At 41.1% G+C, this 23334-nt stretch overlaps 1 protein-coding gene across 1 annotated transcript in view; it reads right to left on the minus strand.

Moving 5' to 3' along the window:
• Nucleotides 1-23334, minus strand: part of LOC307075163 (folylpolyglutamate synthase, mitochondrial-like) — a gene marked incomplete at both ends in the record, with an annotated part of 29933 nt that overhangs the window by 5746 nt on the left and 853 nt on the right. Inside the window, one exon of the mRNA XM_079735666.1 lies at nucleotides 22275-22403. Coding sequence (XP_079591792.1) covers nucleotides 22275-22403 — 129 coding nt within the window. The remainder of the gene's footprint in view (nucleotides 1-22274; nucleotides 22404-23334) is intronic.

Raw genomic sequence — 23334 nt, forward strand, 5'->3', positions numbered from 1 at the left:
AATATGTTCATAGTTATTTTTTTCAATATGTAGCTGTGAGCCATGAGTTTTTTCCGGTATTTTGAACCTTTGTGGTTTGTCTAGGATGAAGTGGTTGAATCAAGTATCGTAGCGAAATACAGTTTCTATCGTGTTTTATTGCACATTTAGCACATTTTGTAAATCCCATTGATTTCTGTTGGAAGACTCATTGTTCGTTGGCCTGAAATGGAAAGGGGGGCTGTTCACGTTTGGTTGTAGTCTTTTTACTTGGTTCTAGCCCTACTATTGGGACGGAGAACCGAGCGAAAAGACTACAAACAAACGTAAACAGCCCCCCTTTCCGTTTCCAGATTCAATTCGAAATTCGTCTCAGCCTTGATACCAGAGATACTTTAGGGTCTATAGCATATAAACGTGTTGTCTGATTACTGTTTAATTCATTTTTCACAAATGAATTACACTTTATTTTTATTTTTGTATATAATTGTGCTTCAAATAAAGACAAGTATTTCCCTACACCTCATGCTGCGTTCCAGGGACACTATTTAGCCCGTAAGTTACGAGCTGGAACTGGGAGTGAATCGGTCTGGTACGAGTTCACGGGTAGTGAGTTGCGGGTTTGTCTGCCGTTCCAGGGCATTTTGTATGGAGCCAGTATCCTGCCATAATTCAAACCTGAAAAAAAAGTTTAAAAGGCTTGTAAGTCTGGGTTTGAAAACTCAACACCTTGTAAAAAAGGTTTTGCAACACTGAAAAAAGAGATTATAGCCTGAATTTTTTTAAAAAACATCAGCAAACATGATTTTGTGTTCTATTTTATCTTCTGTCAATCACGCACAGCCCGGTCAACGGCACATGTGATTGGAATGTACGTCAGCAGAGAGCCACCAATTGGTTTAGAGACAAATGGTCCCGGCCCCAGGAACGTTTTTTTTTTCCTTTTTGCAGATCAACGATTTCAGACCTTTGACTGTCAGGAGTTTCAAAACGAATGCGTGACAGAACACTGCCAATAATCACATGACTCAAAGCTTGCGCCTGTGTGGTCAAATCTCTGAAAAGTCAGCGCTGAAAAGTTAGTTCTGAAAAAATACATTGCAATGGTGTAAATTTACACCTTTACAAGTTTTTAAAAACAAATATTCAACCTTTCAAAACTTATTTCTCAATGTATGAACACCTGTTTGCAGAATCCCATTTACAAGTTTTCAAAAACGGGAAACAATGAAATACATTGTTAGAACAGTGCCAGATTTGAAACACCGCGGTGAAGTTAGTTTTAGGTTGGATATTCGACAGCTATTCAGTCCAGTTCCAGCCGCGACTTCACGGAGATTTGCCCGGCAATAGCAGCAGGAGAACGGTTAGCACACCTCGCAGAGCCTCGCGGTGAATCGCTAGAAACTGATTTAGGGACCGTCAATAAATTACTTCACGTAAATATATCAATACAAAATACTTGCAGTTTTTTCAATAGCTTCCATGCCATGTGACCCAGTGACTCCAAACCAGTATCTAATTGTATTATTAAACCCTGAGAATAAGACACACCACTTGTTATGGTATTTTAGTGCTTCCTCTATTTTATATGAATATTAATAAGCAGGAATTATCATATTTCTTTCAATAGCTTCCATGCCACGTGACCCAGTGACTCCAAACCAGTATCCAATTGTAGAACTAAAGCCTAAGATTAGGACACACCACTTTTTATGGTATTTTAGTGATTTCTCTATTTTATATGAATATTAATATGCAGGAATGATCATATTTCTTTCAATAGCTTCCATGCCACGTGACCCAGTCACTCCAAACCAGTATCCACTTGTAGAACTAAACCCTGAGAATAGGACACACCACTTTTTATGGTATTTTACTGCTTCCTCTATTTTATATGAATATTAATATGCAGGAATGATCATATTTCTTTCAATAGATTCCATGCCACGTGACCCAGTGACTCCAAACCAGTATCTATTTGTATTACTTAACAGGACACATCAAACACAGACCAGTATCCATTTGTATTACTAAACCGGACACATAAAACACACCTCTTTATGGAATTTTACTGCTTCCTCTATTTATTAACTGCAGGCTTAGTTAACATATGCCTTTGCAAGTTCAACACTTTCAGTTTCAAAGAAACACTATTTGCACAAGATACATTCCCAGTCTCCTTTCTTGGCCTTTTCATAACTGTTGCTGTCCATTGCCAAACACAGGGCATGAAACCATCGTTCACAGTCATCACACTGGACCTGTTAAAGTGAAGAAAAACCAAAACATTAATTATTTTATTTCTACTTTTTCCATAAGTATGTTTACATGCTTGTGTCAGTTGGCTTTCTATTAGCTGTACTCCAGTGTCTACCTACTTGTTATGTATATGTTGAAGGGTAGTGTGTTGAGGGTCTTAAGGATCAGCACAATCAAATAAATCAAATCAAACAAATAAGTAAAATATAATAAGTAAAGACTAGGCTACATTCAGCCAAACCAAAGTCCTTTGGTAATGCTAATGGTCGGTAATGGTTTGGTAATGGTCGACACCATACCTCACGTAACTGAGGGACTAGGACAGCACATCATAGTTTCTGTCCCTCTCGCCTCCCCTATCCAACTAACACACATCGCTTATCTGTTAAGGTACGGCCACACTGCACGCGCGTTGGCGTTGAAAATCAGCATTTTTGCATGGGGAACCATTGGTGCAGGCGCGTAGACGTGTTACACACGTTAAAGCGGTTCGTTAGTGGCGTTAGACGCTGCTTGACACAGCGGTGCGACGTTGTACTTGTAAAACAGTGAATAAACAAACACCGTGCAGCAATCACCTACTTCCTAAAAATGATTATGCTTTATGCAGCGGCAATACGCCTTTAGCTTTGATATTTCAGCGCAACTGCGTAATTGAAAGACTAGGGAAATGTTTGGTGCGGCCACAATACGGACGCGTGAGGACGCGCCAATAGCCGCGGCGTCAGAGTCTACATCACAATTCTACATTGGAATTGCTGCTTCACAACAACTCACCCAGTCTGTAATGGGAGGTCCAGATCCCGGAGGCTTCACAGCTGCACACATTGCGCAACAAGTGTGCTCATCAAAGACTGAAACAAAATAGTAGAATTTTTTTTTATTTATTCATTTACATAGTATATTGTAATTATACTATATGTGTGCTTTACAGTATATGTACCTGATGCCTTTAGGATTTCGAGAGCCAGATCTCTCCTCTCCTTTTTCATGGCCTTTTTGGATGTCTCAACTTTAACATCTGGGATCTGAGGAAATGCCTCAGTCACTGCTTTTGCCATCTAAACAAAAAACACTTCTGTGGGTGTTTCTCCATTGGATATTAAATACACAGATACTGACATCAAACATGGGAAACATTTTACTGAAGAATTTGACTAGAATGTGACTAGAATGCCTCCCAAAACATTTAACCGATTTGTAACTTGTCAACAGTGGCAACCCGGCCGTTGCCAATTAAGAAGATGAGGAGCACCTGAGGAACCGGTGGAGAAGCAGCTTAAATAGCCGGCTGCTCCACTCATTCGGGGCTCTCTCAGCCATGTGGCTCGTGCTGAGAGGGAGCGACGGTCGCGGGAGAAGCCGGGAGCGGGAGAAGCCGGGAGCGGGAGCCATGCTGACCTCACGACGGACCGGACCCGGAGATCCCTCACCCTTTTTACCCCATAAGTGGAAGAACTTTCGTTGTCTTTTGTTTTACTTTTTTTAAGTGGTTATACGCAATAAAAACCATTGACCCACACCCTATTTGGTCTGTCTCCTTCGGAAACCTCAGCCGCCGACGATCGGGGTTGCCACACAACACATTGCATTTTACGTTTGCCTAATGTTATGAAATGTAATAATCTTTCACACACATTTCGTACATGACATAATGAACACAAAATCTCTTTAGCTTACCTTGACAACAATGACACCGCAGCTACTTCCATCCTGTTGAACTGGGTGGCTCATAACTCCCCCTTTCCACCTAATATCCAACCAGTCTTCTTTGCCATGGCGTGTCCTCCGCATCCTTAAGTATTCCCTGAATAACGTTAATTTTAATACACTTTAAATAGGGATTTTGTTACAGTTGGTAACACCAGTGAATAAACAAAGTTTGATGGACTGATCAGCCATAAATGTTACTGACTGAATACTGACCTCTACACAATTCTCATTTACAGCAGTTGTCAGTGTTGTATGTGAATATTAATGTAAATAACTGTTATTCACTTTAAACATTTAGATATATTTGTATTAGAATTTTCAAAACTAGCTGAAATGTTGATTTACTGTATTCTTTTAGCAGCATGTTCAGAGTCCTCAAGCTCTGATGACAATCGTGCTGGATCCATCAGAAATACTGTGCTGGTTTCTGCATTAATGTACTGTGACAGAACAAAGAGGAACATAACTATTAATATTACACTAATAGTTCAGTGGTGTGCATTAAAAGACTAATAATACAGAATACAAAAGTATCAAATAAAAAAAACCAACAATAAAATAATTACAAACCAGTAAGTTCCAGTGGTTGCCGTTGACTAGCACAAATGACAGAACAGCTTCATAGTTGTCAAAGTTTACCTACAAGACCAAAAGGATGAAAACAAACACATAGAGAGGCTAAAATAATCAATAATCTCAGGTAATGTACTTGATTTGAATTTTGACTTGTTGATTCTCAGACAATTTTTTATTCCATGTAGCTAATATGACCGTGAACCCACCCCCACATCATCACCATACACAAGCAGACCTACAATCACCAAACACATTACCTTTGGTAAACTGTGACGAGGTAGGTCAGTTCTGTCACTGAACAAAATCCCACCTGCTGAGTAGTGATTCATAATGTAGACGGTGTCCACCACATTGAATGTGTGGGCAGCAACTTGAAACAGGCCCTCAATAACCTGGCAAAAACAACAAGATAAAATAAATAAATGATAATTATCCAATTAATAAACTTTCTAAAATTGGCTGTACTTTCCAGCATTTTAAGAGTATCAAAGTATCTGAACACTCTTGATATAAGTCTTAAAATGCTAGATAAAGTAAATGTCACAGTGCCGAGTGAAACTGATACTTAAAATCACACAGTCACGTACCTCCCCTGTCAACCACTGGTATGGTCGAAGTGAGCATAGCTCACTATGGTGGATAAGGATGCTGTGCCCCTTAATCTGTGAAGGGAGTAGTGCAACAACCATTTCTGTGTCCCTCTTTTTCCACAGTAATGTTAACTGCAAGAAAGAATTACAAGGAAATGCCAATTTAATATTGACACTAGAAATGAAAAGGTCTTGGAAAACAAAGCCTTATCTTTGGAAAACGGCACAATTCTAGCATATACATAATATATATATTAGCATATAATATTTTTCCTTTTAGTGCTACCATGACAAAGTTTCCACTAGACAATATAACATTTGAACCGGCAGCCCTTTAAGCGGATACACAACTTAGGTGGTTTCAGATGTAGTTTAAAAATCAAGCTTGTGCTGCTACAAAACAGTTTTGTCTTTTATACCCAACTTTGTAAGGTTGGAGGGAGAATTGTCTTGTTTTGTCACAGTATGTATACATACATACTACAATACACTACATGTTGTGTATTGTGCAGATTAAACAATTACTCAACTTATGTATGTGCTCTCTATTTGATGGTATTGCCATTATTTCTCTTTCCTACTTTGGGACCACAATAAGAATAAGAATGGCATTTTGTGTTTATCTTTTCAAGTTTTGCCTTTCATAGCAGAGCTGCAATGTCAAATTGTTCTGTTCAAATAAATTTAGATCAAATAAAATGTTTGCCTTTATTTGAATCTGATACTGCCACAGCAAAGAAATATATACTATATCTATGTATCTAAAGAACCATTTAAACACATATTAAGTGTTAAACAATATTTACCTGTGCATCTTTAACTTGTTGATCCTGAGCCTCTTTTCTTTTCTTCACTTCTTTGGCATGTAGGCTCCTGGGGTTTGGTAGTTTTTCTGGTGGATTGAAGTACTTGGACTTGGACTTGGACTGACCTGTAGAGCTGTCCCGCTTATTCCACTGTTCTTCATGGTCATCATCTGGCCTGCGAGAACTTGTGACTGTTTTATCCAGAATCTGAATTGGCAGATTATGTTGCTCAACGTGCTCTACATATCTTCCCTGCATTGAGGCAAACATTTTGGATATGAACTCTGCAGGTCTCAGGTACTTTTTTTTTAACAAGATAGAGTGTTTGACCAAACCAAACCAGAGTTCAACATGGCAGTTGGTATCCCTGGTTTTTTCTCTTCCATTTGTTTCGATGGTTGTGCATTTTCCATGCCGTGACAGATCCCCAAGCAACAAACCACCCCACAATGGGAAAATTCCCATATAGTTTTTAAACAGCACATTGACACCAGGACAGAGGTAATGGTTGTTTATGCCAATGCCAACAGGATCTTCTGTTAGGATGTCACACTGTGCTTGGTCACGCCTGGCTTGAAAAGCATGCGTAAAAGGTGACTTTCCAACAGCACTGTTAGCAGATTTCTCAGTGTTGCTTTCCTCCTCTCCCATCACATGTCCACTTTCTTCCAGCTTTATGTCCTGGATTTTCAAAACACACTTGTCGAGGTATGTTTTGCTCTGTTTCACCAAATGAGTGTACTCCTCTGCATCAAAAAGCACACACATATGATAAAAAACCTCATGGGCCACCTGCATACTTGTGCAGTTCAGGAGGTAAGCAAAACTGAATGTTGCATATTCTTGTATGCCTCTGTCTCCTGTTTTCCTGCCAAATGCTTGTGACACAGCCTTCATGATATGTGCAGAGCACAGATGCAGCACAGTGAACTTGGGAATCTGTTCACTTTGTCCAGACACTATTCCAAATGCTCTGATGAGGTACATTGAAATATTCTCCTTGTTGAAGGACAGAAGCACGCTGTTAATTAGAGCCCAACTATAATCAGTCTCAACCTGTGTTATTCGTCTTTTTGTTGTATGTGACAACTTCCTCTGGAATTCCATTAGCCAATAGGAAATGGATGGAATAGAATGGCTGTTGGTTATGAGTTCTGTGACGGGCAAAGGAGGCTTATCCTTGCCCATGCCTGGCAAAACTAGAGCATAATACAGTACCCTTTTGTTTTGGTCAGGAATTTTCTGCACCACACCACCTGTAGCATCAAGGTAGAGGGCGGTTGGTGTTTGTTTTAAATGTTGAGCTAAAATATTGATTCCAGTATCAGTTTGTAAATGTACAGCAAAAGGATCAATTTGCAGGCGCTGAAGATAGCCTTTTGAGGATGCATGACTGCTGCTCTCTTTAATGACCTTTTGTGTAAGCATGAGTTCAAGCATTACATCATCATGGAGCCTTGCACTCTTTTTAACCTCAGATGAAATTGTCTTTAAGACATCCTTGGTGAGGCTTCTGGTGAAATTACCAGCCATGATCTCTTCCACAGGTGTGTTTTTTAACATGCTGTAATAATAATTGCTGACACCATTGCTTACAGCTTTAGCAATCTTTCCTCTTCGTAGGTATTTGGCTGGCCTAAATTTTCTTTGGTTGTTACGGTGTCTGACTTCACCAAAGCGCAAAACTTTAAAACATATTCTTTTATCCGTTGATTTTGGGCTGCTTTTTTTTGAAAAACTGTAGACAGCCTTGCATCCTTCAAATGTACAGCGTGCTGAGGCACGGAAAAATGGGGATTTTATTTTACGGCTGTAACTTGTCTTCACATGCTGATACTTGAAAGCAAGTGTACAAGATGGATTTTCTTTTAAAAATTCATCATACAGTACATCAGTCCATGGAGGACGTAGACGTTTCTGCCCATGTTTTGGTTTTAATTTGTTCCATTGTTTTCTAGTGATTGTAATTCTGAACATTTTTGGCCCTGCTTTGCACCTTCTGTAGCCTGTTTGTTGATCTGATTTAGTGCATTTTGATTCTTTTCCTTTCCTTTTCCTTTTTTGCTTAGTCTGGTCCACAGTCTCCTGACATTCCTCTCTGCTCTCTTTTACACTGTCGCTGTCAGTCTGAATAATATATATTTCTTCATCTGCATTGTCCCTGTCTTCTTCACTTGATGGTGTCTGCTCTTCTTCACCTTTCTTGCTCAAACTTTCTCCATCCTGCTCAGCACCCTGAAGTCCTTCTCTCTTATTTTTTTGGGTCTGTGTATTGTTTATTTCGGGACCTTCTCTGTTCTCAACAGTCTCTAGATCAGACAATATATACATGTCTCTACCATCTGTACTGTCCCTGTCTTCTTCACTTGATGGTGTCTGCTCTTCTTCACCTTTCTTGCTCAAACTTTCTCCATCCTGCTGAGCACCCTGAAGTCCTTCTCTCTTCCTTTTCTTGGTCTGTGCATTGTTATTTTCAGGACCTTCTCTGTCCTCAACAGTCTCTGTATCAGACAGTCTACTCATGTCTCTACCATCTGTACTGTCCCTGTCTTCTTCAATTGTTGGTGTCTGCTCTTCCCCTTCATCTTTCTTATTGTCCCTTTCTCCATCCTGCTCAGTACCCTTTCGTCTTGTTCTCTGCCTTTTCTTTTCTAAAAATTAGGACATTGTTGGAGATATTATAATGGAGATATGGCTAACAAGATACTTACAACACCATTTAATTTGTAAATTGAGTCAAAGTATAAATGACAATATGACAATAGATAATAATAACAAGAATAAGAATAATTAATTGTATTTTTAGGGCGCCTTTCATGACACCAAAGGTCACCTTACAATGCATAGATAAAAACAGTAAACAGTAGCAGTAAAAAATAGGGGTGCAACGGATCACAAAACTCCCGGTTCGGATTGTGTCACGGTTTTTGAGTCACGGGTCGGATCATTTTCGGATCAACAACAACAATAAAGATAACAAGACAAATGTGACTTTAAATAAAATCTTCAAATGTGTAAAAACAAAATAAAGTGAAAAATTAGGTAATAATTCAATTCAAAAGGATAGTCAATATTTAAAAAATTGCAATCCGAGGCATTATTCCTTCTTCTTTTTAACATGGATACTAAATAATCCCTAACCATGGATTTACAATTCAGGATGTCAGCATTGCCTTGGGAGAGTGTTGACTCTAAACTCTCCCCACATCTTCTTTTTTTTCATCAAGTATGGTAGCGAAATACAGTTCCTGTCGTGTTTTACTTGGCATTTTGTAAATCCATTGATTTCGGTTGGAAGACTCATTGCTCATAGCAAAGGAAGGTTGGTTGTAGTCTTTTCGCTCGGTTCTAGCCCTACTGTTAATACGGAGAAACAAGCGAAAAAACTACAACCAAACATAAACATATCCGCTTCCGGTTCCGGTTTCCGTTTAAATGGGATTTACGGAACGCCAAATAAAACACAACAGAAACTGTATTTCGCTACGATACTTCATGATGTTGTTAATACCGGAATTGTCCTTTAAACATGCGCTGATCATGTGAACGAACAACTGTTTTTTTTTATCAGCCGATCCGCGGATCACTTGCGTCCCGAACCTTGAGGGTTGATCACGGGAAACCCGTGAACCGTTGCACCACTAGTAAAAAAGTATCACAGCAATAAAGACAGGAAAACAAGAGACATGAGAATGAAGGATAGAAGGAAAGAGCACGGAACAATGATCATGCACCCTAGAGCATGCGTCATGGCAAACACGATTCTAACCAGGCACGGCGTTATGGGTGGGCCCGACGGACCAGGGACCAACCACTGTTCAACGGGCCCACCCGAAACTTTTCTTGAAAAAATAAATAAAAATCTTCTGAAATGCTTCATTTTTTCAATGCAGCAACCTTTGTTGATATCGATGCTTGATCCGATTTGCGCAAAAGGGGAATTGGGTCATTCCTAGTATTCGGTGCCATTTGAGTCCCCATAGCCTAATATGGTATATTTTTTGTAAAAATTGGCCAATACTTATTTTTAAAAGCTCATCTTATATAGTTAATCCCCCTCTACCGTAGAACACAACAGTATGTCCCCAGGATTAATTGCATTTAAAATAATTCCTCCAACTTTAGCACAAACAACTAAACTTCCATGTCCCCAATCGTGTTTGCTCAACTTCAGTTACAAATATAAGTAATAAAAATCAAAGAAATTCTACATTTGTCATAATTGTTGTATAGCTTTGGTTATAATATTCCTTACCAAATGTTATTTTTTGTGATTAAAACATTTTTAAGACTTTAAGTATTTAAAATATGTTGTGTCCCTGAATCGACTGTCCCCCCTGTTACTCTGATGCAAGTCCCCCTGAACACCCCCCTCCGACTATCCCTCTAGTCACATGACTCAACAAGTAACATTACTTTTGGAGAGAAATCATCTACAAGAAGCAGAGTAAGTATCACTCTTTAATCAACCTTTTTTCAATGTTTTAGAAAGCTTGACTGATGCGGTAAAGCATAACATGTCCACCCTGTTATGCTTATAAATAGTGGAAACTGATCCTTTTTTGTAATTTTGAAAATATGGTTAAAAAACATGTTAAAAATCCTCCTCAGTGGTCAACATTAGCTAGCTTCTTCTGCATCACATGAGTAGTAATAGCTAAATTTAGCATAAAATGTCCCCCCTGTTACTGTCCCCCCTGTTACTGTTTTACACAGTAACAGGGGGGACACATAGTAACAGGGTGGATGTAAGAGGGCTAGATGAATAAGTGTTTCCAGTTTGTATTGGATTTTTTATACATTATTATGCCTTTTTTGTTCCATACTTCCATAAGATTCCATAAGATTTTTTAAAAATGGTTTGCATGTAATTATCAGGGAATGGCGCCGTTGTCTGCCGCAGAAAAGCAACGGCGCTACAGGGCTCGTCGGGATGTAGACCATGAAAGACGGCAGCAATACCTCAATAAAGAGAAGGAGAGGTGGAGAAAGGACATTGATGAAGGGAGAAAAAAGAAAGTGTCAGACCTAAGCAAAAGAGAGAAGAGAGCAGTAAGAAACAAATGGCAAGAAAGAAAGAGAAAGCTGAGGAAAAATGACAGAGCCAGGAAGACCTTTCAGTCAATGAACACTCCTCCTACAAGTCCAGAAAAGGTCAACAATCACTGTGAAGAAAAATGTGATGACAACAGAGGATGAACTTGTAAGTGAATTTCATGACAGGCTGTTTAGATTTAGGCGACACATCTTTAATATCAGGTGGCAGTACGGGGCCTACAGACAGCTCAGAGAAAACTTGAGGAACAACGAATGACTACTACATGTAGATTTCAGTGAGAACTACTCCTGTAAGTATTCTCAAGAAATTCAATCGGTCCATTTTGGAGGGTCACATCAGCAAGCAACCCTACATACAGGAGTGCTGTACACTGCAGCTGAGCAGTCCCCAGTGACGTTCTGCTCCATCTCGCCTTCTAGGCGGCACGATCCCCCAGCTATCTGGGCCCACCTCGACCCTGTGTTAGACATGGTGAGGGAGAGATACCCTCTGATTAATCGCCTTCATGTCTTCAGTGACGGCCCAGCTACACAATACAAACAGAAGGGAAACTTTTACCTAATCTCAAAAGAGCCTTTCAAGAAAGGCTTTAAAGATATCAGCTGGAACTTTTTTGAGGCCAGCCATGGAAAGGGAGCTCCAGATGGTGTCGGGGGTACCCTTAAAAGATCAGCTGACCAAATCGTCCGCCATGGAGGAGATATCCCCAACGCAGAGGCTATGCTCCACCAGTTGAGGAGCGTGGGTACTTCGGTGGAACTTTTTTTTGTGGGAGAAGGAGATGTTGAGAGGAAAGTGCAGGAAATAATGGAAGCGCCCCCACTTGTTCCTGTCAAAGGAACAATGAAAATCCACCAAGTCATCAGTTTCTCTCCAGGGACAATTAAATACCGGGACATAACTTGCCTTTGTCAGGCAGACAAAGGTGTACTGGATTGTGCCTGCTATGGGATAAAGGAGGTGAGCCTGGGAGAAGAGGCAAGCCTGCAGTGCACTGAAGAGCCTTCACGGCCTGAGGCCATCATGAAAGAAAACATTGGGCAGTGTTGCATTGTCAAATATGATGGTGAACCCTACCCAGGAATCATCCTGGAAGTTGAAGAAGATGTAAGAGTAAAATGCATGCATAAGAATGGGATCAACAAGTTCTTCTGGCCAGGTCCACGAGAGGACATTAGCTGGTACAGAGATGACCAGATTGTGTGCCTGATGAAAGAGCCACAACCTTTGAATAAGAGGTCTGTCCAGCTAGAGAAGGAAGTGTGGAAGTTCCTAGAAAACCTGGGTTGCTGGTCTGATAAATAGTTTGCTGTTGCCAAAACAACTGTGAGGTTATTTTGCTGTTGCTGATTTGCTATATAGGTTTGGGGCAGTTATCCTCATTAATGGATTGTTAGTGAAGATCATTTTTACATTATCAATGTTTATGTGAATGTTCTAAGGTAAATTAACTGCCTTTCTTTCATAAAATATATATTGTGATGTCCACCCTGTTACGTCCTGTACACCCTGTTACTCTTCTGTCCACCCTGTTATCTGTGTGTTTATTGATAATAATTAAATGAAATCATCAAAAAATATGTATATCTTTGTGGTTGCTTAAAGGGAGTAAATTGACTAAATTAAATTACTAAAAAAATGGGCCAAATCCCATTAAAATTCCTTTTTATACTAAAAGAAATGTGTTGAAATTACATTGTGTCCTAAAATAACACATGTCTTTTCTCAAGATAATGCTTGTTTATGAGTTTTTGTTAAAATACATTTGCAGGGTTAAATAAGGGACATTATATCTCTAAGAAAATGTAAATTTTATAACAGCTGCGAATTCAAATCATTTTTTAATAGAAATGAGAATGTCCCGTAACAGGGTGGACATTTAGCCTGTGTTAGGTGTGAAGAATTTGGTCAAAATTATTAAAATATAATATCCTGAGCTGGACCAATATATTTTTCTTATAATTTAACATGCCCTCCTTCAGATGATAAGATAAAATCATGGAACATTTTAAAGTTTTTGATAGAAAGTTACCAGACTGAAATGGCACCGAATAGTAGGAATGACCCAATTATCTTCGTGGATAACCGTGATTGGCGTTATTATCTCGTAGTATAGGCTACAATTGAATGCATCTTCTTTGTAGGCCTATTATAAGCCAAGCTCAGTCTGTTGCTAATGATATCGAAATATTGTTGAAAACTTAAAACAATTAAATAGAAATCTGAAATATTCTGCCTCATGTTATACGAGCATAAACAAACTATGTGGGAAATATTCGATTCCTGACCACTTTTACAGTCTATAGGCCTTAGGTCTACAGACCTAATGGCCTAAAGCCATTACGCACAGCCAGGTGCGTAATGGAGATTCCAAAGCGCCCTTTGGTCAAAACCGATTTTTACACGGCCGGACCCTACTGGCGGTTTCTTTTTTATGTAAATGCAATAAGACGCTCCCCGGTACAAGAGGGGGTGCGGGGGGGGGGGGCTTGGTTTTTAATTTAAGGACCACACACAATTGGTCTGGCCCATCCACAACTCGAATCCTGGCGCCGTGCCTGATTCTAACTCCATACTCAACGAAGTAAATTAAGAACAGTAGGGTTACCTGCATGAAGCACAGCTGTGCGGACTCCTCTTCTGTCTTCATCCCAGATGACCCTTAACCACTTTAAACATTTTTGGTAATTGCCTTTTGTGGTGTTTGCCAAGGCAAGTGAAATTGAGGACCACTGCTCAGATGTAACATTTACTTTAAATCTGTGATCAATAAAGGACCTGAGAACAACATCCGTACCACCAGCTTTTTGCTAAAGGTCTGTAGCTCTTTTTCTCTGGCCTTCTTTGAAGCGCACCATTTTCAGCAAGTCTGACTGCCTGCTTCTTACGAAGTTCTCTGTGATTTTCCAAGTTCGGGTTCATTATCGCCACCTAATGATGGTAATAATTATTACATATCTTGCTTCCTCCAGCAATGGTGAAACACATATAGCCTTATACATATGCTATTATACATATATAGATATTAGTGCTGTCAGTTAAACGCGTCATTAACGGCGTTAACGCAAACCAATTTTAACGGCGTTATTTTTTTTAGAGCGTGATAAACGCCATTTATTTACTTTAAAAAAAGAAGAAAAACTAGAACTGCAAGCAGTTATGCAGGGGTCCAAGAAGTGTGCATTTCGCCGGCACAACGCGACAAGAAATGTGCATTTCGCCGGCACAACGCGAAGCAAGTATTCAGAACGCTACCGTGAACAACATGTGGATATAAAGGTTTTGACTTTGGGAGCTTCGGTGTGGGAGTTATAGCCTAAAACGCGTTTTCAGAACATTCCATTGGCCAAATAGGAGATAGACAATGTCGTCGTTTTTTGGCGCCGCCCTGTGGCGACATTTTCCAAAGACAATTTTCCTTTGCCAAATAACTCCCACCCACATTAATAATTCTTGGCCATATTTTCTATATAGACTCAGGTTTGCCCCTTGATGGTTCCCTTATAGTTTGAAGAACATTCCTCTGGCCAATTAGAAGATATACAATTTCCTCGTTTATTTCGCCCCCTAATGGCGAAACATTCCGTTTTTTTTATTGAACGCCATTAAGGGTAACACCGACATGTGTCTAAAATGTGGGCTTGATCCGATGTCTAATTTTGGTATTTTTTGAATTTTTGCGTTTCGGCGTAAAACGTAGCTAATAAACCAATGTTCAAAACGCTACCGTTTCGTCGTCAAAGGTCGGATCAAAAAAGTAATGCAGGATTCCTTTTCGTGTGCGTCTGAAGATGCCGTGTGCAAAGTTTGGTGTTGATTGGTCAAGAAATGTGGGAGGAGTAGCGAAAATACAGTTTTGCGGTTTTCGCGATTTTGCGAAAAAAAATTAAGACGCAAATGGGCGTGGCCTATGCCAAAAGATGCAGCAGACTCCAGTGAATAAGTGGGTACAAGTTTTTGACTGTGGGAGGTTCGGTGTGGGAGTTATAGCCCCAAACGCGTATTCCTTGGTATAGCGCCACCTAGTGACCGGCGTGTCTGGATTTTGTCGTCTGCGTAGTCCAAAGAGATCTGGATCTAGTCATGTAATTGGCGTGTGTGCACCATTTACGGTTTGGGCTGTGGTACCACTTTTAGGGGGGTAAGTATAATAATAATAGGAATAATAATCCTTACAAAAACAATAGGGATCCAACCTGTTGGCTTGGACCCCTAAAAAAGAAGCAGTATCCTGACTGCTACGTTCAAGGGATTATGTTTGTATGTTCATCGTTTAATTGCACTAAAGGCTTTTTTTTGTATCGTCCTGTTTTGATCAATATATGCCAATGTTGTTATCAGTAAAAAAACATTTGCAGAAGGCAAGCCGATGCACTTCTCCATGTTGATAAGAGCATTAAAATGATAAAAATGAATGGGACAAAGAAATCAAGGGATATTTAGCATAGAAAAAAATAATCGTGAGTTAACTAGGACATTAATGTGATTAATCGCGATTCAATATTTTAATCCCTTGACAGCAAGATATATATATATATATATATATATAGTATAAATAATAGACATACACAAAATAATAGATGGACACAAATTGCTGCTTGAAAATATGTAAACCTCTTGAGCGTTATTTTAATTATTATTATAATTCTATATTGAATCAGAATCAGTTTACTTTTACAATTGGATACTGGTTTGAAGTCACTGGGTCACGTGGCATGGAAGCTATTGAATGAAATATGATCATTCCTGCATATTAATATTCATATAAAATAGAGGAAGCACTAAAATACCATAAAAAGTGGTGTGTCCTATTCTCAGGGTTTAGTTCTACAAGTGGATACTGGTTTGGAGTCACTGGGTCACATGGCATGGAAGCTATTGAGTGAAATATGATCATTCCTGCATATTAATATTCATATAAAAAAGAGAAATCGCTAAAATACCATAAAAAGTGGTGTGTCCTAATCTTAGGCTTTAGTTCTACAATTGGATACTGGTTTGGAGTCACTGGGTCACGTGGCATGGAAGCTATTGAAAGAAATATGATCATTCCTGCTTATTAATATTCATATAAAATAGAGGAATCACTAAAATACCATAAAAAGTGGTGTGTCCTATTCTCAGGGTTTAGTTCTACAATTGGATACTGGTTTGGAGTCACTGGGTCACGTGGCATGGAAGCTATTGAAAGAAATATGATCATTCCTGCATATTAATATTCATATAAAATAGAGGAAGCACTAAAATACCATAAAAAGTGGTGTGTCCTATTCTCAGGGTTTAGTTCTACAATTGGATACTGGTTTGGAGTCACTGGGTCACGTGGCATGGAAGCTATTGAATGAAATATGATCATTCCTGCATATTAATATTCATATAAAATAGAGGAAGCACTAAAATACCATAAAAAGTGGTGTGTCCTATTCTCAGGGTTTAGTTCTACAAGTGGATACTGGTTTGGAGTCACTTGGTCACGTGGCATGGAAGCTATTGAAAGAAATATGATCATTTCTATATATTAATATTCATATAAAATAGAGAAAGCACTAAAATACCATAAAAAGTGGTGTGTCCTATTCTCAGGGTTTAGTTCTACAAGTGGATACTGGTTTGGAGTCACTGGGTCACGTGGCATGGAAGCTATTGAAAGAAATATGATCATTTCTGTATATTAATATTCATATAAAATAGAGAAAGCACTAAAATACCATAAAAAGTGGTGTCTCCTATTCTCAGGGTTTAGTTCTACAAGTGGATACTGGTTTGGAGTCACTGGGTCACGTGGCATGGAAGCTATTGAAAGAAATATGATCATTCCTGCATATTAATATTCATATAAAATAGAGGAAGCAATAAAATACTATAACAAGTGGTGTGTCTTATTCTTAGGGTTTAGTTCTACAATTGGATACTGGTTTGGAGTCACTGGGTCACATGGCATGGAAGCTATTGAAAGAAATATGATCATTCCTGCATATTAATATTCATATAAAATAGAGGAAGGAATAAAATACTATAACAAGTGGTGTGTCTTATTCTAAGGGTTTAGTTCTACAATTGGATACTGGTTTGGAGTCACTGGGTCACATGGCATGGAAGCTATTGAAAGAAATATGATCATTCCTGCATATTAATATTCATATAAAATAGAGAAAGCACTAATATACCATAAAAAGTGGTGTGTCCTCTTCTTAGAGTTTAGTTCTACAATTGGATACTGGTTTGGAGTCACTGGGTCACATGGCATGGAAGCTATTGAAAATACTGCAAGTATTTTGTATTGATATATTTACGTGAAGTAATTTATTGACGGTCCCTAAATCAGTTTCCAGCGATTTACCCCGAGGCTCTGCGAGGTGCGCTAACCGTTCTCCTGCTGCTATTGTCTGGCAAATCTCCGTGAAGTCGCGGCTGGAACTGGACTGAATATCCGTCGAATATCCAACCTAAAACTAACTTCACCGCGGTATTTGAAACTCTGTAAATGCGCTGGTGACATTTTTTAAACTTTGAAAATGTGTTGGTGAAAATGATGAAGAAGATAAAATAGAACACAAAATCATGTTTGCAGATGGTTTAATTTTTTTCCCAGGCTATAATGTCTTTTTTCAGTGTTGCAAAACCTTTTTTACAAGGCGTTGAGTTTTCAAACCAACCTTTTTTTTAGGTTAGAATTATGGCAGGACACTGGCTCCATAATTTTCACAGGTAGAAGGTTGTGAAAACACGGGTTATGGGTTGCATGGAACGCACCATTATTCTTGTTCAAAAATCATTCACATTATATGAAGTTATGGAGAGCAATAAAAAGGTGACCTTATGGCGTTAAAGGCGACGCAATGAAAAATTTGGTGCACCTAAATTTTGTGCTGGTGCACCTAAAAAAATAAGTTAGGCGCACCAGTGCAACCAACGCATAAAGTTAGTCTGGAGCCTGTAATATCCTACAGATAGATGGGTTACTGTGATTGGTCAGATGACACCTCATTTTCATATGTGAAGGGTGAGGCGCGAGATGTATCGTTTGGTGTGTCACAAGGAAATGGACGCTCGAATAAAGTACCCGTCATGTTAAATCGGTCCTGTCATTTAACAGCTACAACATAAGAATATTACATGGTGTCAGAGTTATTAAGAACTCAACGCTTACCATTCAGTCGGGATGCATTCCTCTGGTGTTCAGAGCCCAAGTTTGGACTGGGAATCTGCTAATTTACCGGAGTCGTGGAGAAGGTTCAAGCAGCATGTGAAGCTAATGTTCACCGGCCCACTGAAAGCCGTGAGCGAGGAGGATAAATGCAGTTACCTTCTACTGTGGGTCGGAGACAAAGGTCGGGACATTTTTAACACTTGGACACTCACGGAAGATCAGGCTAAATTGTTGGAGACGTACTACGTCAAGTTTGAGGAATATGTGACCCCAAAAGCGAACCCCATTTTTGCAAGATACAAGTTTCAAGAAAGAATGCAAGGCTCTGGCGAGCCATTTGAGCAATTCGTCACGGATTTGAAGTTGCTGGTCAAGGACTGTGGCTATGCTGACTCGGACCAGATGGTTAGGGACCGGATAGTTTTCGCAACGAACTCTCATAAGGTACGTGAGAAACTACTCAGTCATGGAGCTACGCTAGATCTGATCAAAGCAATAGACATTGCACGCTCGCATGAGCTAGCCCAGGGACAAATGAAAGCCATGAACAGTCGAGCACCAGCTAACGTTGATAGCCACGACATACACGCTGTGGGCCGCGCCAAGATGCACAGAGAGGCGCCAAAATACAGTGCTAACTACAGTCAAGGGGGGAAATATTCAAGCAGTGGAGACAGAGCCAGACCACATGGCAAAACGTGTGGGAATTGTGGAAGAGAACAACACAGTGACCGTCAGGACTGCCCAGCTAGGGGCCGACAATGCAACAAGTGCAAACGTTTTGATCATTTCGCCCAGGTATGCAGATCTCAGCAGCAACGCAGGGCCAAGCCAGTGCATGCAGTAGAGGGCGCTAACGCCCAAGACAGCGATACAGACGAACAGGAGACACTATACATTGACACAATTTCAAAAAGGCACAGACAATGATGTGGCCATTGCTGAGATGGAAATTGGACAGAAAAATCACAAAATCAAATTCAAGTTAGATACCGGTGCCCAAGTCAACATAATCCCAGCTCAAAGATTTCACAAACTGTTTAGCAAGGCAGACATGAAGCCCACAACCCCGCCGCCTCACAGGATATGGTGGTGAGCCACTTGATGTAAAAGGGACATGCAACCTAAGCTGTAAATACAAAGGAACTGCTATGACACTGGAGTTCTACATAGTCACCACCAAAGCTCCAACTGTATTAGGACTGAGAGCATGTATTGATATGGACCTCATTAAACTAGTTTTGTCTGTAAATGCAACTCAAACAGAAGGCTGTGATGTGAGGGAGGAATTTGCAGATGTGTTCCAGGGCGTTGGACAGTTCCCAGGTGAATGCAGCATACGCCTGGACCCCACAGCCACATCCGTCGTGTGCCCACCACGGAGAATCCCGTTCACCCTCCGCAGCCGCCTGAAGGACGAGCTCGATGAGATGGAAGGGGCTGAAATCATCGCGAAAGTGACCGAGCCTACAGACTGGGTGAATGCACTGGTGGTAGTAGAGAAGCCACATACAGGTAAACTGAGAGTATGCCTAGATCCCCGCGAGCTAAACAAAGCTATAAAAAGACCTCACTACCCACTCCCCACTCTGGAGGATGTCACCCCAAGACTGGCAGGCGCACAGTTTTTCAGCGTCATGGACGCAAGGTCAGGCTATTGGGCCATTAAACTAACCGAGGATTCATCCATGCTTACGACGTTCAACACTGTGTTCGGCCGATACAGGTTCCTCCGCCTTCCTTTCGGCATCGTATCAGCCCAGGATGAGTTTCAGAGAAAAATAGACGAGACGTATGAGGGCCTGAAAGGCGTCGCTGCAATAGTTGACGAAATCCTGGTCTACGGGCGAACCAGAGAGGAACACGACGCTAACCTGCGGGCCATGCTGGAGAGAACCAGAGAGAGAGGTGTACGGCTCAACCCCAAGAAGAGCAGGATCTGCGTCACAGAGGTCAAATACTTTGGACACAGGCTCACACGAGAAGGTATCAAGCCAGACCCTGACAAGGTGAAAGCTGTAAAAGAGATGGAGCCACCCCAGAACAAAGCCGAACTGGAGACCATTATGGGGATGGTGAACTACCTGGCTCGATTTGCCCCAAGTCTGTCTGAAATAAACGCACCCCTCCGCCAGCTACTGAAGCAAAGCAGCGAATTTGTGTGGGATGAAACACACAACTCCGCCTTCCAGCAAATGAAGGACCTCATCATACGGGAGCCAGGACCTGTGCTCACCTACTTTGACCCAAGCAAGGAGCTGAGGCTCCAGGTCGACGCGTCTAAAAGTGGTTTGGGGGCTGTGCTCCTGCAAGAAGAAAAGCCCGTCGCCTACGCTTCAAAATCACTCACAGCCACAGAAGAAAACTATGCTCAAATTGAGAAGGAACTGTTCGCTGTTCTCTTTGGATGTAAGCGTTTTCACCAGTATGTCTACGGGCGCCAGGTTGTCGTCGAGTCCGATCACAAGCCATTGGAATCAATTATGAGAAAGCCCCTCGCAGCGGCCCCACCACGCTTACAACGGATGATCCTGCAGCTGCAGAAGTATGACATCACCATCATCCACCGCCCAGGTAAACACATCCCTGTCGCAGACACACTCTCCAGGAAGTCATTAGCCTGCAACGACCACACTCTGAGTGAGGGCATGGATACGCAAGTCCACACGGTTATCAGCAACCTCCCTGTGAGCGACAGAAAGCTTACAGACATCAGAACAGCCACTGAACAGGATCCTCAGCTCACCATGCTGAAAGAGTCTGTACTGTCTGGGTGGCCTGAAACCAGGAAGAAATGCTCACCCACCACTGCCGAATACTGGAACCACAGGGATGAAATATCAGAGATGGACGGAATCCTATTCAAAGGGGAAAAGATCATAGTCCCACACTCTCTCCGAGCCAGCATGCTTACAGCAATACACACTCCGCACCTAGGCATGGAAAGGAGCAAACTACGAGCGAGAGACATCCTTTTCTGGCCAGGAATGGGGAGAGAAATAGAGGCCATGGTGGAAAAGTGCACCATCTGCCTGCAACACAGGAAGTCAAACCCAAAAGAGCCAATGCTATCTCATGAAATCCCCGACAGACCATGGCAGGTCATTGCAACTGACCTGTTTGCATGGAATGGAGAAGACTATGTTGTATCGGTGGATTACTACAGCAGGTACTTCGAGATCGAGAGGCTGTATTCCACTACTTCATCAGCGGTAATCCGAAAACTGAAAGCCATGTTCTCCCGTAATGGCATCCCCGAGAAGGTGATCTCGGATAATGGCCCACAATACAGCTCACAGGACTTTAAGAACTTTGCAAACACATGGGATTTCAAACACACAACGACAAGCCCGCACTACCCCCAAAGCAATGGGCTCGCAGAAAAAACTGTCCAGACAGCCAAGATTATACTGGACAAGGCACGGGCAGAAAAGAAGGACCCGTACCTCAGCCTACTGGAATACCGGAACACTCCAGTGGACGGTTTCAAATCACCGGCCCAGCTGCTCAACAGCCGCAGGCTGAGATCCATCCTTCCTACCACAGCAGCGCAACTACAACCCCAGGTCATCAGCCCAACCGCCGCCAGAAGGAGGCGGGAACACATGCAACACCAGCAACGCCGGTACTACAACCGGAGCGCCAGGCCGCTGTCGACTCTGCAGGCTTGGGACAATATACGTTACCGGCAGGATAATGGACTGTGGAGACCTGCAACCATCATGCAACCGGCACATACTGACAGATCGTACCACATCAGCACTAGTGAGGGTAGTGAGGGCAACCGGTCAAACAACACGGCGTTCTGCGCGCGCATCCGCCGTGTTGATAAACAAATAACCCCAATATTGAACGAAGTTAAACCAAGTGAGCGTTCCGTTCACAGACCCCAGAATGAACGAGTTCAGAGTAACGTCCATCAGGCAGTAATAAAGTACGTTCAGTTCGCCCAAAATATGAAAGAGTTCATGAACTGTCGTTCAATGAACGCGTTCAGGCACATCACTGCACACACACACACACGCACGCACACACACACACACACACACAAATCCTCCAATTGATAAAAGCTTTTTCTACCGTGTATCCACTAATTCAACCCACTCCATTCTAATGATGTTATGACGATATTGATTTACCACAAGGCCAGCTCGCTCCAAGAAGCTCCGCATAGCCACGAGGCCAAATTGAGGGTTCCGACCTTCTCGCTGCAACTGCTCCCTGAAACTGGTATTTGATTGAAGTGTGTTGAGGGTCCAGATTGCATCCTGTATATGGTGAACGAGAAAATAGATTATTCTGTGTTGAAGATACAGTAGCTCTGCATCTTCAGCTGTAGTCCAGATCCAGCTGCTTTTTCTACCTCAGTTTCCCCCTGAAAAACAGTTGAACCCTTATATCCAATCAGAAGAGGTATGTCCTATTTGTTTTTGATTAGGAGCCACCTCGTCACATGACATGGGAGCTATTGAAAAAAAAACATGAATCGTCCATAAAAATATTCATTTAAAATAAAAGAAAAAGCACTAAAAGTAAATACAAATAGGTGTGTCGCGTGTGGTATTAATATGTGTCATTGATTCAGAGTTACTGGTTCACGTGACACGAGAGCTATTGAAAATAGTTTTCTAGTCAGATATTTATCTAAAAATATATTAAGGACACATTAGCAATCAAAATAAGTGTGCTACATGAGACCAATTTAGTATAAAAATGTTATCATAATTTTCTCTAAAATGAGCAAGTCACCAAGAAGGGAATGTACATTACAAGGATTTTGTGTGGCCGCTGTGAACCCCCCTTGGGGGAGGGCTCCAGCGCTCGGAGTTGCACTCCTCTGCTGCCACAGGGGCGTAAACTGAGGTAGAAGAAGCCGCTGGATGTCCGTCGAATTTCCGCCGATATCAAACTTAAAACTAACTTCAGCGCAGTCCATTCCAAAATAAAAAAAAATAAATGGACTGCCTTTACTTGTGTCTGAACGTTGCAATGTTACATTGATCATGATATTGGTTAGGTAAGTGAGACAGCTGTTATATATTTTTTTGTAAATATAAGTCGTTTAGAAGGTTTAATAGTTACTAAATATAACAAACTTAATGTGTCATGCTATGGCAAAATAAACCTGTAAATGAACACACAATCAACCTAAGGTTCCACCGGACACATGAACTGCACTCATCATTCAGGCTATTCAGG

This window comes from Pollachius pollachius (assembly GCF_949987615.1).
Source record: "Pollachius pollachius genome assembly, chromosome: 4".
Taxonomy (NCBI): Eukaryota; Metazoa; Chordata; class Actinopteri; order Gadiformes; family Gadidae; genus Pollachius; species Pollachius pollachius.